This window comes from Elephantulus edwardii, unplaced genomic scaffold, assembly GCF_000299155.1.
Source record: "Elephantulus edwardii isolate Elephantulus edwardi_28Jun2011 unplaced genomic scaffold, EleEdw1.0 scaffold00017, whole genome shotgun sequence".
Taxonomy (NCBI): domain Eukaryota; kingdom Metazoa; phylum Chordata; class Mammalia; order Macroscelidea; family Macroscelididae; genus Elephantulus; species Elephantulus edwardii.
This window is the reverse complement of record NW_006399767.1, coordinates 29,840,564-29,857,901: the sequence shown is the minus strand read 5'-3', so window position 1 is coordinate 29,857,901 and position 17,338 is coordinate 29,840,564. Positions and strand designations below refer to the sequence as shown.

The 17,338-nt window shown below is 37.7% G+C and overlaps 1 protein-coding gene across 1 annotated transcript in view; it reads right to left on the bottom strand.

The window, feature by feature from the left end:
* The window catches only part of LOC102874917, a 70,731-nt gene that overhangs the window by 43,080 nt on the left and 10,313 nt on the right, over window positions 1–17,338 (bottom strand). The window contains exons 2-5 of the mRNA XM_006882206.1: window positions 4,687–4,770; window positions 2,180–2,527; window positions 1,497–1,778; window positions 446–466 (exon numbers count right to left, since the gene is read on the bottom strand). Of these exons, the coding sequence (XP_006882268.1) occupies window positions 446–466; window positions 1,497–1,778; window positions 2,180–2,527; window positions 4,687–4,770 (735 nt within the window). The remainder of the gene's footprint in view (window positions 1–445; window positions 467–1,496; window positions 1,779–2,179; window positions 2,528–4,686; window positions 4,771–17,338) is intronic.

Here is a 17,338-nt window from a genome sequence, read left to right as displayed (position 1 = left end):
TGACGATGTAAGAGTCTCTTGGTTACGCACCTGGTACTTCTAGAATCCATCATAAGGGGTAATAGTGGAGGTGATAAATGATACCACCAGTTATCATGATAACACTGTCCTCAATCATACTAGAAAAGCTTTTAAAGGTCTTCTAGAGTTCACCTCATGTCCTAGGTCATCATGCTCCTCACAGAACAGTGATAATATCCACGTCCCTTGTAGGCATCCATCTGAATCTCCATGAGCAGTCATATTGACAGATAGAAAATGGTAGAACTCTTAAGAGAAGTTGTAAAGCTGCACTTTTCTGGCCTCCTCTAACACCAACTGAGCTTGAGACTTACTGAAGATGTGCCTCAGTGTCTCTCCTGATCAAGTAGTTTTCTCATTAGTTCCCAGGCATTTTGTTCTTCTGGCTCCCCTACAAAGGAACATTTCAGTATGTCCTACTTACCCAGTTCAGTTTGGAGTTTCTCTGGAAAAAGAAAGAGAATAATCTATTGTGTAATTTGATCTAAAGGAAAAGTGAGAAACTACTCCAGCATAATAAAAATAAAGTCATACTTCTATTGGAAAACTCAGTTAATGAAAAAAAGAAAACAATGATCCTTTTCCATCAGATATTGGATTATGCAGCTGATTTTACTATGCTATACATAATAAATATGCTTTCAGTTCTGATACTCATAATTCTGTTTCTCTTCAGCACAGTGATACTTAACTATCAGTTGAAAAATAATATATGTTCATTTCATAAAAATGTAGAATAGTTTAAAATTCATGAGCATAGATAATTATCAACTATAATTCCAAAGTGTATTTATACTTACATACATGTTATCTTTCATTTATATTTTTCTATATATTTAAGTGAATAAGAGTAGCCATATATTTATACCTGGGTACATAGATTGTCCAAAAATTCTTAGTGCAATTGTTATTTTAGTCAATAATGTTTACATGATCAGAATGTGTTTCTAGGTACATTGATTTATGGTAGATTTGTAATCATTATCATTGCCCAACATTCTAATCATTTTTTCAACCACTAAACTTATTTGAAAAAAATTTTCATCAGTGCTACAATTTATAGAAAGACACCTTGTTTTCTACTTTTGTATTGATGTTGCTTTGTAAGTAACTGTTTTGTGGCTATTAGTTTAGTGAAGCTATAATTAAGATGCTAATATACAAATTATTTCTATCTAGTGATCACTACAGTAGAGAAAGGAAAACATTTTACTTAGAATATTATAGTTTATTTTCTAAACAATTGATACATATACAAGAGTAAAGAAAGTCAATGCAGATGGGAGAAATTAAGATGGTGAATAAATTAACAGATTAGCAACTATTCAATTAAACTTTAATGTATGTATTTTCAAGTATGCATGTTTTATAGACTTGAGAGCATATTAGTAAATAATATCTATTTTTTTGGTAAAAATCACTAGAAGATCTTCTGTTAACATGAATATGCTGGTCTAAAAGGTGAGAGCACTGACCTGGGATTGAGATAGTTGACTTCTTCTCCTCATTGAGGATGGGATTATGAATGACACAGGACATGGTCTCTAAAGAGGCATCCCTCACCTCAAGGGTGGATTCCACATAGAAGAGGTCATCATTATTTTGAAAGTGGTGCTCAAGGAAAGTTTCCATGTTCTCTCCCCTGGCATTTTTCCAATATACCTGGGGCTCTGGAAACCAACCTTCTGAAGTACACACAAGCTGGATTCTACCTTCCACAATCCTCTGCATATGGATGTCGGGGTCAGAGCCCAGACCTGTGGAGAGAAGTAAAAATTGTGATATTCGGAGTCACAAAAGCACAATTCATAAAGGCTGAAACTAGGATTTATTGCACATAGGGAGAGTTCAGGAACTCCAAGGGCTGGAGAGTAGAAAGTGACTCATGCCCCAACAAAACTGTCAAGGACTCTGTGTCATGAATTTCAAATAACTCTCAAGAATAATCAAAATCATGACAATTAAATTTAGGAAAATATTTTATAAGTGAGTTTGCCTTGAAGACTTCAGTACCATTTGCCTTCAAATGAATCAAAGTCAAAGACTGGCCTCTGAGAATTTTGTTGGTGATTAAAATATAATTCTTCAAATGGCAATAATCTTACACACATTAAAATACTTGCTTCAGAAGCAGTGTGTCTTTTTTCCAGATAGTCACCTGCAACTCTCAACTGCAAGCTTGTTTCTGCACTGTAGGATCTGTCTTGGAAATGGCACCAGTATTGCCCATGGTCAGATGGTTGGATGTTGTGAATCTTCAAAGCCACATTTCCCTCATCAATGTTGTTTTCTATCCACTCTACCCGGCTTCTGTACTCCTCCATCTGCATCTCAGTCACCACAGCCCCATCTCGGTATACAAACACAGGTGTGCTGAGCTCTGAACGGTACCACCTCACCTCCATGTTTATCGCATTTCTTTTAGGGAGGAGTTGACAGGTTAGTACTGCATCTTCTCCAATCTTGGCCAAGATAGGATAGGCAGGACCAATCACTTTAAAGTCAACTACAAAATAGAGTGAAATAGAAAAATCAATAGAGGTTTAATATGCTTGCTTTGAAATATCTGGCCTGTCCAACATGGAGGCACTTGGGGGGGAAAAGGCTATAATTTTAAATTTTCTAGGGAAATCTAGCATGATGACTTATACATTTTGGTTGTGATTAACATGATTATGTGTGCTAAAAATAACATGCAGTTCAAAACTCTGGGCTTGAATGCTGAATACAACATTGGTGTCACATTGGTGAGTCGGAGATAAATTTTCTTTTCTCAGTGACCCTTTGAGGTTTGAAACCTCCAATATCTCTCATTTTAAACCACTTAATCTCTCTAAACCACTATCTCAGCGTTTCTATTACTCTAAAGTGAATTGATTTTTTTAAATGAATAATTTTGTTCCTGTGGCAATTCTCTTTCCTAAAATTTAGTTCATATGCCCATTCACCAGACTTTTCAGCTTTTCAGAATTCCTCTTGTCCTTACAGGGAACTTTGGTTGCTGCAATCTTTAGAGTGTCTCTGGAGGTTTGAATCCACTAGTAGCTCTGTGAGGGAAAGATGTGATGTTTCCTATCAGGAGATTTACAGTCTTGAAAACCCAACAGAGGGTCAACTATAAGGTAAACCAATTCCAATGACAGCAACAAATTTGAGAAGGTATTTTTCCAGTTCTGCCTTCATTAAAGAATTGATCTTACTCCTCACCCCTCAACATCTTCTTTCTGAAGGCCTGTATGTCAGTCTTCTAAAGATGTTTGTGAAAGATTAAAAGCAATGCTTTGTCTAGAAAGTCTGAATTTTCTAATCAAATTTTAGGGTTCTGGGGGCCTTTTCTTTATTAATGCTAACTGCAAATAAAAAATAGTTGTTTTAATATATATTTAATATCCTTTTTCACCTTAAAATGCTCCAAGATCATTTGCACTTGTTTGTGTAAATTTACTCCTCCTAAGAAGAGGCTAGGATTTTGAAGCTCTGTCTCACATCCTTTGGGTATGCAGCCAGGAGAGGCCTATCCTTAAAAAAGGACATCATGCTTGAAAGTGTGGAGGGACAGCAAAGAAGAGGAAGACCTTGGATGAAATGGATTGATACAGTAACTAGGGCAATGGGGGTTGGTGTGTTGGAATTAGTGAGACTGGCTCAGGACAAGGAAGGGTTCAGAGCTGCTGTACAATGGATCACTATGGGTTGCAGACAATTCAAAGTCACATAACAACAACAACAACATATTATATTGGTTGTTATTTTTATTTAAGCCTCATGTTTAGAGTAAAAAAGACCATAGAGAGGCCTTTGTATTTAAAAGTTGGTTGTTATTCTATTTTAGAGAAACGTTCTTCCAAGTGGTGCAGCACTGTTCTGTCAATTTGCTGTACTGAAGTACCCTGGGGTTCCTGTGATGTCGAAACTTGTGCTGTTGGGGTGTCAAATGCCACCATGGTTACCCATGGTGAACAGTGTTTAGTGGATCTCCAAGTTTAAGATGGATCTGGAAACAGAAGCGGCATCCACTTCCTAAACAACATGCCTCTGGAAACTCTATGAACTTTGAGAAACTGAGGTTAGTTATGGAAAGGCTTATGAACAAAGGTCTTTTGTTCACAGGGTTGCTATGAGTCGTGCACAACGAGACAGCAATCAACAACAACAAAAGTAACAATAAAAAAACTTTAGGGAGCTCTAGGGGCCTACTAGTAAGGAGTTTCACTGTCAACCCAAAGGCACATGGTTCAAATGTGCCAGTTGTTCAGCAGGAGAAAGATGAGCAGTCTTTTTCTATGCAATTTACAGCTTAGGGTCAGCAATGAATGAATTCCAGATTGAAAGCACATAACACAAGAAGAAACTTGATCTTTTTTTAGTTGGTCTTTATCATGGAGTCACAGAATTGAGGTAGATGTGTACTTGAATTTAGAATCTAACCTTGAAGGTAGTATTTAAATCATACCATTGGACAGCCTTCTTTTACAGACTAGGAGACTGAAACACAGAAAAGAGAAGACAATCTCATTACAGCACTCGACTTAAGGCAGCACTCACTGGCTGTAGATCCTGTTTCCTGGCTCCCTACGAATGGTTTCCCATGGCCTAGGCTGCATCTTTCTTGGAACTCTTAGAATTTCACTTTAATGTTGAATTTTCATATATTTTAAAAGATACCTGGTTCTTTTACAGTCAGTAGTACGATGGAGAATAAGGCAATTAAACTAGACAGAACAACATCTGAAATTTCCGCCATCTTTCCTGAAATAAATACAAGAGAAAAAGTATGACTGTCATGTGCACTCTGTGGTTTCCAATAGTTATATAGTCTTAACAAGACAAAATACTGACCTATTTTCCATCAAACGGTGAAATTGGTTTGCCTCTTTTCTCTGTTACTGATTTCTTTAGTTGATCTGAAGATTACTACTCTATTTGTCTTCTAAAAATATATCTATTTTCTTCTCAAATGGCTGTAAGAAAACGGATATGAAGCCATTAACAATACCGAGATCTAAAAGGTGGTTGTTGTTGTTGTTGTTTCCCATCAAGTATGACCCACAGCTATCCTATGGACAACAAATCAGGACCCTGTCATATCTTGTGCCATCCTCACATTTTCTGACACACTATATCCCATTGCATTAGTCACTGTGTCGATTTATCAGATTGAGGTCCTTTGTCTCTGTGCTAACGTCCAGGTCACAAGTGGGACCTAGAAGGTGGACCTTTTGATCAACAGTTGTTTGGTGTCTTGAAGCCTCTTATTTACAGTAGGTGGGACTCAGAAGTTGGACCTTTTTTGATTAACAGTCATATTTGGGCTTGTTGGCCTGAAGCCCTTGCACCTGTGTCAAGCACTAACAGCAAGGATTCAGCAGAGACTTCCATTTGACCTTAATACCCCAGTATACTAGCTGTAAGTCTTAGCCAGAACACTTCAACAGCCTCTAGGAGAAACCCTGACACACCTATGCAGGCTTCAACTGAATTTGGTAATGTGATATTTGTATGCCTTATTTGCTATTAGAGGTACAACATTAAATAGTCAGTTTGTGGTATTTGGAGAAATTATTATTTTAATTATTAGTACAGCACTTATCTGTCCGTTTACTGTGGTTAGGTAATGTGTGGATTGCTGAGAGGATGAAAGCTATACTACCAATGTATCAAATGCCATAAGGGTCACCCATGGTGGACAGGATTTAGTAGAGCTCCCAGATTAAGACAGACTAGGAAACAGGATTAGCCATCCACTCCTTAAATAGCAGGCCTCTGAAAACCCATGAACATTAGAACAAAAATAATTATAGTATTAGGGGTAGGATCCAGATTGAAAGCCTAAAAGATATTCAAATATAGATATGAAATTAGAACAAACATCACAAGACAACATAGACCACTTGAAAATCACTAGCCAGTTATTCTTGACTCTAGTTATGAAGTGCAAAAACTTCCTTTTCCACCGACTAAGAGCAAAGCCCATAAACTCACGGAAAGCATTGCCCTTATTCTTGTGTGAGCCCACACTTGTGATATAACAGTTTATGCAGTCTTCTAGTTTTGTTTTATGTTTATATTGAAGAATTAGTTTAAAAAAATTATGAACAAACATTATAAAAAAAGGTTTCCTCAGCTCAATGTCCAACCACAATCAAATGGATTGAACAAATGTGGTACATTCATACAATGGAATACTATGTAGCACTCAGAAGCAATGGTTTAAAAAAATAATACATAACTTAGGAGAGACTGGGAGGCACTAGGCTTAGTGAGCTAACTAAGTCCCGTAAGGATAGATACTAGATAGGACTATTATTGTAAAAACAGAAGAATAACTAGTAAAATATGTATGCAGATTCAAGAGGGGAAGGGGGTGGGGACAGAGAGGAGAAGGGCGGGGGGAAGTCACAGCGTTGCACAACTTGGTGGGTGAAGGAAAGGGGAGTAAGGGAAATGGGAAAGGTGCAGTGGGGATCTGGAAAGAGAGGGTAATGACAAGAATGGTTTAATGGTGAATAATTTTATAACACATTATGAATTAGAATATATGAAACATAATGTGAATGAAGGATATTATGAACCATAATTTATATAAACTTTATATGCAAACCAATGTAAAATTAAAATAAATATTTTTTAAATGTTTCCAAATCCATGAAGCTTTTGAGAACTCTGTGAGATACTCATCTAAATCCCTATTGTGTAGAGAGAAATTATGTAGTACAAAGAGGAAAATAGTTGTGTAGGCCAATGTTTCTCAATGGGCCAACAGGAGAAAGGGGCAGTGGGAAGGTGGTATTATAGTCAAGGAACATTCTGCAATTCTTTGGTTTTTTGGACAGCTAGCTAAAATATTGGAGGTTCGTATCCATTAGTTCTTAGTAAGAAGAAAGATGGGCAGTCTCTTCCCTTCAAGATTTAAACCTGGAAAATACAATGACATCTTGCCAGGAGACAGAGTGGAAACAATATAGGTGGCTTGTTTTGATGTGGCTTGGTGGCATATAGGGTGAGTTTCCAATAAGTTGATACCAGAGATGCTATTGAACATTCCACAGTGCAGAGTACTTCCCTGAAAATAGAACTCTCTTTCCCAAAGTATCAGTAATACCAATGCTGAAAAACTCAGTCATAGACTACCTGCTTTAACATGCTGGAAATCCTTGGTTCATTATTTGTAAACATAATATTAATATTAATATCATGAATTGTTAAAATATTTTTTCAGAAAAATGCCTCAATATTAAATTGCCAAAATGCAAAGTATATACAGTATTTCATTTTTTTTCACACATCGCAGGAACCAGTAAGAGTAGTTTGAAGTTTATCTGTGTAAACTCCATAAGTAAAAGTAGTTTATCACATGTCAAAATGATACATTTTTATAGGTAAAACAAAATAAGAGTTCTAAGTGACAAGGTGACTTTGTTTCAGCTTTTGTAACCCTGGGTATCTTCTTTTACTTTCTTGAACTTCTACTCTTTCATGATAGAAACACTCTCTCTGACTTTAGCACCATCTTGTTTGAGAAAAAGAATGTGCAGGTGAGGCATAGGTACAAGTAAATGTTAGCATGTACACCTGCAGATGCCACAGCAAAGGAGTAGAGAAAGCGAAAGACTGGTGATGCTAATGCAAACTTAACTACATGCTCCTGTTTCAAACTTCTGACTTGGACTAGAACTTCCATCACCATTCAATCTCCATGAACACCTCTGGAGGCTCACCTTCCTCCTTCAAAACCAAGTTCTTTTTGATCTGTTAACCAGACCTATGATGTTCTGGACTAATTCTGCTTAGTTGTGGTTGACTGTAACGTGCATAATAAATCATCTCTTCTGTTGTTTTGGCTAAAGAATAAAATAAAATTTAAAAAGAAATTATAGAATCAGTTATTCCTAACTTTTTCCCAACTGTGTCTTGACCAGACAGAAAGAAGAAAAAAAAAAAAAACACAACACAGGCTCAGAATCACAAGTTCAACTTCATATACCACAAATTAGTAACCTGATTCTGGCTTTCTGATTTTTTTTTTAATTTAGTAGCCTTTCCTCAATCAATCAGGTTCAAAGGAATATTGTGATGACAAATGAACTACAATAGAACTTTTTAAAAATATGAAGTGCTATAGACATACTGTACAGTAAGATCTGTAAGAGTCAAGAATGAGTCTGCCTTATAGTTCTAGTTCACTTACATCTTCTGTCTTTGCTGAGCAATCTTAATTTTTTAATTGCTTTTGTGAAAAATATTTACATAGTCCTCTTCTGATGGAATTCTAACTTGCACAGGAGCCATCTTTAGCAAGTTTAATTTTGCTGCAGAATGCTGATGTCTGTACCCACTACTACCTCACTTTCCTCCACTTCCCCCAACTCCCCAGAGCCATCCTCCACCAGGGGCTCCCCAACCACTCACGCGACTGTGTCTCTCTTTGAGATGAATACAGGGAACTGCTGAGTCTTCTCCTCACCAGATCTCCAGTACGTGGGCTTCACCTACATAACAGGTTTCCAAATATAATTCAAGAGTCCCGTCCCAGAGAGTACTGACTGAATGAAGCAAGCACACTTGAACAGCCAAAAAGAACAGAACCACCCACAGTTACCCTCCAGGCTTTGGGTGAAGGGAGAATTTTGTTACTTAGTCCACACTGAAGTAAGAGACTCTGTGCACTCTCCGTAAATAATACTCCCTTCAGCACATTTTCGCTTTCTACATGTGCCTCCCACAAAAGCACATAGATCTTTTCAAAAGTGAAACCCAGGAAGGTGGACTTTGATTGAATAACGTTATGATATCTCTAGAGCTTCAGATAATTGTGAAATTGGCCCTTTTCACTATTCCTTAAAAATCGAGGGCACTTGCCTGCTCTATTTTTTTTTACTCTCTTCCCACTCTGTTTTCAGTTATCTTTCTCACTCAAGACTGATATTTCCTGGTTTTGTTGTTGTTGTTTGCCTTTGAGTTAAGAGCCTACGCATAGCTGACACTCCAGTGGGTTTTCAGAAGGAGTAAATTGCAAAAGAGGAGATCATCTATCCTTCTTCCATGGACCTGCTGGATTCAAACAGCGAGACTTTTTAATGCAGCACTTCCTAGAGAAATTTAATACATTTCTCAGTATAATGTTTGGGTTCTAAGCAGAAAAACACCAGAATAAGTCTGGTTTTGTTTTATTGACTCTGAGTAGTCAGAATCATAACAAATTATAGCTAAAATGAGAAGAATGGAAATCACAGAACAATTAATTGTACTTAGAAGGAAATCTATACTTAGACTAAGAAAGTATTTTTCTGAACACAGCACGGGAATACTGTATGGTTTAAGGTCAATATAAGTGTGCATCAGGGCTGTATATTTTCTCCATATCTATAGAGAGAGCTCAGTTGGCCTAATGAACAGAAAGTAATGCTACCAAGCCAAAGATGGGTGATTTTAATCTGTGTCCCTCAGGCTTGCTTTAATTGTTTTTAGTCAAACATTCTTCTGGGTGGTATAGCACTAATCTGTTAATTTGCTGTACAGAGGTAACTCGTGGTTGCTGTGAAGCTGAACACTGTGACCCTGATGTGCCAAAAGCAATATTGATCATACATGGCAGACAGTGTTTGATGGAGCTTCCCAGTTAAAACACACTTGGAAGTAGGAGTGGCATCCACTTCCGAAATAGCTACCTCTGGAAACCCTATGAACTTGGAGAAATGAAGAAAGTTATACAAGTGTTCAAGTCTTTCTTCCTTCCATAGGGTTGTTAATGAGTCACCTACAACTCGAAGGCATTTAACAACAACAACAACATACAATCTGTATGCTGAGCAAATAATTCACAGTCTGGATTTTTTTTTAATTTTATTAATTTTAGTGAACATTTACAGAGATTTTGGATTTTCATTCATTCATTGTTACACTTTTCTCCCTGCCTAGCCCTTCCCCACCCCACTTTGCTCCTCTCTTTGAAAAGTAAAAGAAAAATTATTTCATTGGTATACAATTGCCCCACACCCCTCCCACCACTCCGAGTACAGTCCACTATGCAACGTTAATTCTGGACTCTTGTGATAACCATAATACCCTATCATATATCACTTTTAAATTGTTCTCTTCCTCTGCTGTTTCAATGGAGTATACCTAATTTATCCAGCTTTTCTCAGTCTTACCCCAAACCTGATATCAGTCCCATTCTACAATAGTGGCACCATGCAATATTTGTCCTTTTGCGACTGAGATATTTCATTCAGCATAATGTCTTCCAGTGTCACCCATTTTGAATAATATTGCATGAGTTCCTTATTTTTCAATGCAGCATAGTATTCCATTGTGTGACTATACCATAGCTTCTCTATCCATTCATTTGTTGATGGGTACTTGGGTTGTTTCCAACCCCTTCCTATTGTGAACAAAGCCGTGATAAACATGGGTGTGCATGTATCTGCTTGGATGTTGGTTATGGTCTATTTAGGGTATATTCCCAGTATTGGAATTGCTGGGTCAAATGCTATCTCTTTTTGCAACTTTTTGAAAAAGCACCACACCATTTTCCAGTAGTTGCAGCATTTTACACTCCCACCAACAGTGAATCAGGGTTCCAGTTTCTCCACAACCTCGCCAGCATTTGTTCCTTGCTGTTCTGTAAAATTTTGCTATTCTGACTGGGGTGAGATGATATCTCATAGTTGTTTTACAGTCTGGATTTTTTGAAGAAGAAATGACATCAGGATCAGAGAAAAGTTGCAACCATGACCTTCATTATGTGGATGACATTACCTTGCTCACTGAAAGAGAGGAGGACTTGAAGCACTTATTGCAGAAGACCAAGAACTACAATCTTCAATATGGATTGCATCTCAACATCAAGGAAACAAAAATCCTCACCACTGGGCCAATAGGTAACAACAGGACAGATGGAGAGAAGATTGAAATTGTCAACAGTACAATCTTACTTAAATCTACAATGAACATCCTTGATACCAACAGTCAAGAAATAAAGAGGTGTATGTTTTTGTTTGTTATTATGTGTCATCGAGTCACTTGCGACTCATAGCGACCCTATGTACAACAGCCCTAATCTTTGCTCTATCCTGTGCCAATTGCACTGCCTCTGACACACCCATCCCGATTACCCCAGTCACCGAATCAATCCATCTCATAGAGGGTCTTCCCCTCTTTCTTTGTCCCTCTTCCCTTCCAAGCATGATGTCCCTCTCCAAAAACCTGTCCCTCCTTACAACATGTTCAAAGTATGTTAGACAGAGCCTCAGAATCCTTGTCTCCAAGGAGCAGCCCAGTTTAACCTCTCCAGGATGAACCGGTTTGTTTTCTTGGCAGTCCATGGTACATTCAATACTCTTCTCCAGAACCACAGCTTAACGGCATCAATTCTCCTTCTATCCTCCCTAGCCATTGTCCAACTCTCTGATGCATAACAAGCGATTGAAAAGACCATGGCCTGTATCAGTTGCACCTTGGTCTCCAGAGTGACACCATTGCTCTTCAGTACTTTGGAGAGGTCCCTAACAGCAGACTTTCCCATCACACTACGTCTTTTAATTTCCTGGCTACTGTTGCCAAGAGTGTTGACTGTGGAGCCAAGCAGACTAAAATTGTTAGTCAATCTCTTCACCATCCATCCTGATGCTGCCAATTGGTCCAGTGGTGAGAATCTTTGTCTTCTTGACATTGAGCCTCAATCCATGTTGAAGGCTGCAGTCCTTGACGCTCTGCGGCAAGTGTTTCAGGTGTTCCTCAGTTTCAGCAAGCAGGGTTGTGTCATCTGTATAACGCAGATTCTTGATAGATCTTCCACCAATCCTGACACCACATTTCTCCTCATAGAGCCCAGCTTCCCAGATAATCTGTTCTGCATACAGATTGAAAAGGTATGGAGATAGGACACATCCCTGTCACACACCCTTCCCAATTTTGAACCAATGCAGTGTTTCCTTGCTCTGTTCTGATGACTACCTCTTGGTCCAAGTATAGGTTTTGCATTAGCATGATCTAGTGTTCTGAGATTCCCATTCTTTTCAGAGTCAGCCACAGTTTGTTATGATCCACACAGTCAAACACAATGAAACACAGATAGACATTCTTTTGGTACTCCCTACTTTCAGCTAAGATCCATCTAATATTAGCTACAATATACCTAGTGCCACAACCCCTTCTAAACCCAGCCTGGACTTCTGGCAGTTCTCTGCTGGTGTGCTGTTCCAGTCGTTTTTGGATAATCTTCAGTGGAATCTTGCTTGCATGTGAAATCAATGACACTGTTCTATAGTTTCCACACTCTGTTGGGTCACCCTTCTTTGGAATGGGAACAAATATAGATCTCTTTCAGTCATTTGGCCAAGTGATTGTTCTCCAGATTTCTTGGCACGACTTGGTGAGCACATCCAGGGCAGCATCTGTTAGCTAAAAGAGGTGTATAGAATTGGGGAAATCTGGTGTCAAAGACCTCTCTAGAGTACCAAGGAGCAATAAATAATATCTGTTTGAAGACTAGGGTGCACCTTGTCTAACCCATGGTCTTCTCAATTACTTTCTATGCACCTGAAAGTTGGACAATGACAAAAGATGACAGAAGGAGGACACTTTTGAGTGTGGTATTAGAGAAGAATATTGAATATTTCATGGATTGTCTAGAGAACAAACAGGTCTGTCTTGGAGAAAGTGCAACCAGGGTCCTCCTTGGAAGCAAAGAATGTGAACTCTGTCTCATATATTTGGAGTATGTTGTTAGGAGTGACCGTTCCGTGGAGATGGCCCTTATGCCTTGGAAAGCTGGAGTTTGCATGGATAAGGAAGACTCAAAATAGGATGGGTGGGCACAGTGACTGTAACAGTGAGTTCAAACCTGTCAGAGATAATGAGGATCGTAGAGGCAGGGCTAAGTTTAGATCTACTATTCAAAGGGTCACTATGAATTGTAGTCCACTTGATGGTGCATAACAACAACAATAAATATAAAATTCCTATTTAGATATAAGTTGTTATTACAGCAAATGAGGACTTTTGGAAAGCAGAAAGACTAAAATATCACAGGAAATTGTGAAGATAAATGAAATTTACAAAAAATATTAATTCAATAAAATGTTGGGGGTTATGAATGTGGATAAATTAGCATGCTGGACACAAGCCTCTGCTCTAAAGGACTGTGTGTAAAGCGTAAGGGTGTTATCAGAGCAACTCATCAGAAAGATAAATACTTATTTAGAACAATTTCTCAGCAATGGACTTTAAAAGTATAGAATATAGTTAGGAAAAGTAAACAATATTAGCAAAAATGATATCAATATTATATAATTTCCGGATATTGTTGTTGTGTACCATCGAGTCAGAACAGGCCCATAACTGACCCTCCAGTGGGTTTTCAGAAGCAGTTAATCCCATGGAAGGAGACTGCCCATCATTTTTTCCATAGAGCAGCTGGTAGACTCGAATTGTGTGCCTTCACAATTGTAGTGCAGCTTCTTGCCACTAGGTCACCAGAGCTCCCAATTTCCTGATAGTCCAGAATATATCATTTTGCAGTCTTTATTCATTTCCTGATTAGAAAGGAGAAGTTCTATCTTATATGTCTAAGATACTGATCCTGGGTCTTGTTGTGTGCTGTCAAGTCAGAACCAATCCATAGCTGACTCTCCAGCAGATTTTCAGAGGCGGTTAGTCACACAGGAGGAGATTGTCCATCCTCCTGTAAAGCAGCTTATGGGTTTGAACTGTGTGCCTTCAGAATTGCAGTGCAGATTCTTCCCTCTAGGCCACCAGAGCTCCCTAGTCCTGGGTCTAGTGTTCCTAAAAGACCTGAAGGTAAGCAGAAACTATAAAGGTAAGCAGAGGTTTTTCTTCACAAGTCTCAGCCAAATTCAGGCAGCAGTTTAGGCAACAGAGTCCTATTGCATCCACTATCTCCACTTCCATCATCCTTTACTCTCTGAACCACTTAAAAAAAAATTCGAAATCTATGTTCAACCCTACGTTGTAGTAGTGTTGGATTCCTAGTTGACCTACCATTGGTCTTGTAAAATTGTAAATAGGAGGACATTGTCCATCTTTCTTTCAAGTAACTGCTAGTGGATTTGAATCACCAGGTTGGTGAAGGTTTGGGGTTAGAAGTACAACTCACTATGGACTAGAGCTCCCTGACAAATAATATCTGACTCTAATACAAGGATAACTTTAGAAGTCATGAAAGAATAAAAAAAGAAGGAGAAATGGCAATAGCAACAATAGGGTGAAAGTGGAAAGGTTGCTAGTACATTGAGAGGCTCACAATATCATGAAAAAAAAGTGTGTGAACTTTTGAATGGAAAACCAATTTCTCTAAAAGTACATTAACATACATAAAGGTAATAGTTGGTAAATTAACATTGTTGTTGTTGTGTACGAGGCAATTAATCACATGGAAGGAAACTGTTCATCCCTCTCCTGCCAAGCAGCTGGTGAGATTTGAAATGTATGCCTTTGGGATTGCAGCACATCTTCTTGCCATAAAGCAAATGAAAATACTGAATAAAAAAAAAGATCAAGGTGGGCATGTTTCTTCAGAGCTTCTAGACTAAGACAGACTAGAAAGAAGGAACCGGCAAAACACTTTTTTAAAGATTGATTAGTGAAAACATTATGAATATTAATGCGATATTGTTCAATGAATTGCCAGAAGATAAGGCAATCCAATTGGAAAGCACTAATGTATAAAAAAGAAGGAGATATTTCCTAAAAGTAGAGTTACCCTTAATTACATGAATGAAATAAAAATTTCAAGACTTTCATTAGCTGATGTGGCCTGACTCAAAAGTAAAACACACAGCTGAAAATATACATTAATGATTACATTATGCAATATAACAAATATGAATCTAAGAAAATCAAGAATGTAAAACACTAAGTAAAAAGTGTCAAGTGAAAAATGTAAAAATGTCAAAAATTAAATATACCCCAAGGAAAACAGAATAGAATTATAAATGGAGATGTGTACGCTGATGTTCATAGCAGCATTATTCACAATAGTAAGAACATGGAAACAACTGAAATGCCCATCAACAAATGACTGGACTGAAAAACTATGGTACATTCACATAGTGGAATACTATGCAGTACTCAGAAGCAAAAATTTTGAAAAATTCTGTATAACTTGGGAGAGGCTAGAAAACATTATGCTAAGTGAACTAACTCAGGTGCATAAGAACAAATACTGTAAAGCTCTACTCTTGCAAAAGCTGGATAACCAGTAGGATGTGTATGGATAGACAAATGGTTTTTAGCTGATGTTCATTAAGACTAATGAGTACTTAGAATTGTGCAATAATGAAAGAAAATCTTTTCTGTACTACAGCTATGTGTCACATCATCCTTTGGGCTCTCTGCTAGAAAAATACGATCAAGTCTCAAGTAATTCTTTTTAATTGCATCCTCTAATATTATAGATGTAGGGCTATTCTATATGATAAATGTAAAACATCTTGTACGTGCTTTATTATATGCAATAGTGACCATGCTATATCAGAGCTGTTTTCTTTGTTATTCTAGAATGTTTTCTTTCCAGATGATAATTTAAAAGGTTTTAAAAAAAGAACGAAAATAATGGTGCCAGGTACAACAGTAACAGAACTTTGCTGTTTTATGAGGTTTTGTTTTCTACTTTAAAAACAAAATGGAATGTACTAGATGGCTGTTATTTTTGTTACAATTACTATAAAACACGGAAAACCTGTTCCTGCTGTTGATGCGTAACACATGTGACTGAGGCAATGGGGATAGATGTCTCAGAGCCAGGAAGACTGTCCCAGGACAGAGCAGGATTCAGAACTGTTGTACATAGGGTCACTATGAGTCGCAGGTGACTCAACAGCTGTGCTCTTTAACTTTGAAATAAAGATTCCAGTTGCACTGGTTTGAGTTGATATTGTAGATAAATTAATAGTCATTTGGTCTAGAAATGTTAAACTTAATTTTTTTTCCCATTAGTACAGTAGTAATGCACTGTATTAAATATGTAAGATTTTATCTACATGGCTTTGATTATAAAAGCTAATAAAGTATTCTATTTAAAAAAGCCTTAAAAATATTAAGTTATAAAAAATTAAATTTAAAAAAATTATCTTAGGTATTAGTGACCTGAAATTGATTGTTATGAGTAATTTTTAATCAGTTAGTCATGTTGTTGTTATGTACTATAGAGTTGCCTGTGACCCATAATGACCCTATGTGCAGCAGCTCTGAAGCCTGCCCTGTCCTGAGTCAGTCTCACTGATTTTGACACACTTAATCCCATTTCTCCAGTTGCTATATCAATCCATCTCATCTGAGGTCTTCCTCTCCTGCACCATCCCTTCACCCTTCTGAGCATGATGTCCTTCTCCAGGGACTGGTCCCCTCCTGGCCACATGCCCAAAGTATGTGAGATGTAACTTTAAAATTCTAACCTCCAAGGAGAAATTTTATTTCGCCCTCTCCAAGACAGACATATTTGCTTTCTTGGTAGTCCATGATATGTTCAAGAATTTTCTCCAGCACCACAATTCAAAGGCATCGATTTTTCTTTTGTCATCTTTAGTCATTGTCCAGTTCTTAGGTGCACCATAGTCTCTAGACTGACATCATTACTTTTCAGTACTCTGGAGGGATCCCTGACAGCAGAATTTCCCAATGCAATTTGTCTATTGTTTTACTGACAGCTGGTGCTAAGAGTGTTGATTGTATAGAGTTGTTAACAACTTCAATCTCTTCTTTATCCATCATGGTGCTGTCAATTGTCTCAGTGATAAGAATCTTTATCTTCTTGATATTGCACTTCAATACATATTGAAAACTACAGTCCTTGATCTTCTGCAGCAAGCACTTCAAGTTCTCCTCAGTTTCAGCAAGCAAGGTTGTGTTATGTGCATAATACAGGTTGTTGATGAGTCTACCTTCAATCCTGATGCCACATTCCTCCTCATTAACCCCTACTTCTGGAATTATTTGTTCTGCACATAGATGGAAAAGTTATGGAGACAGGATGCTTCCCTGATGCAATCTCTTCCTGATTTTGAACCATGTAGTGTTTCCTTACTCTGTTCTGAGCACTGCTTCTTGGTCCAAGTATAGATTTCATATAAATACAATCAATTGTTTTTAGATTCACATTTTCCTCAAGATTAGCCACAATTTGTTGTGATTCACACAATCAAATGCATGTGCATAGTCAATGAAATGCAGACATTCCTCGGGTACTCTTTGCTTTCTGTCAAGATTCCTCTGACACTGGCAATAATGTATCCAGTGCCACAACCTCTTCTAAACTGATCTTGTATTTCTGGTAGTTCTTTGTCAATTACTGTCCCAG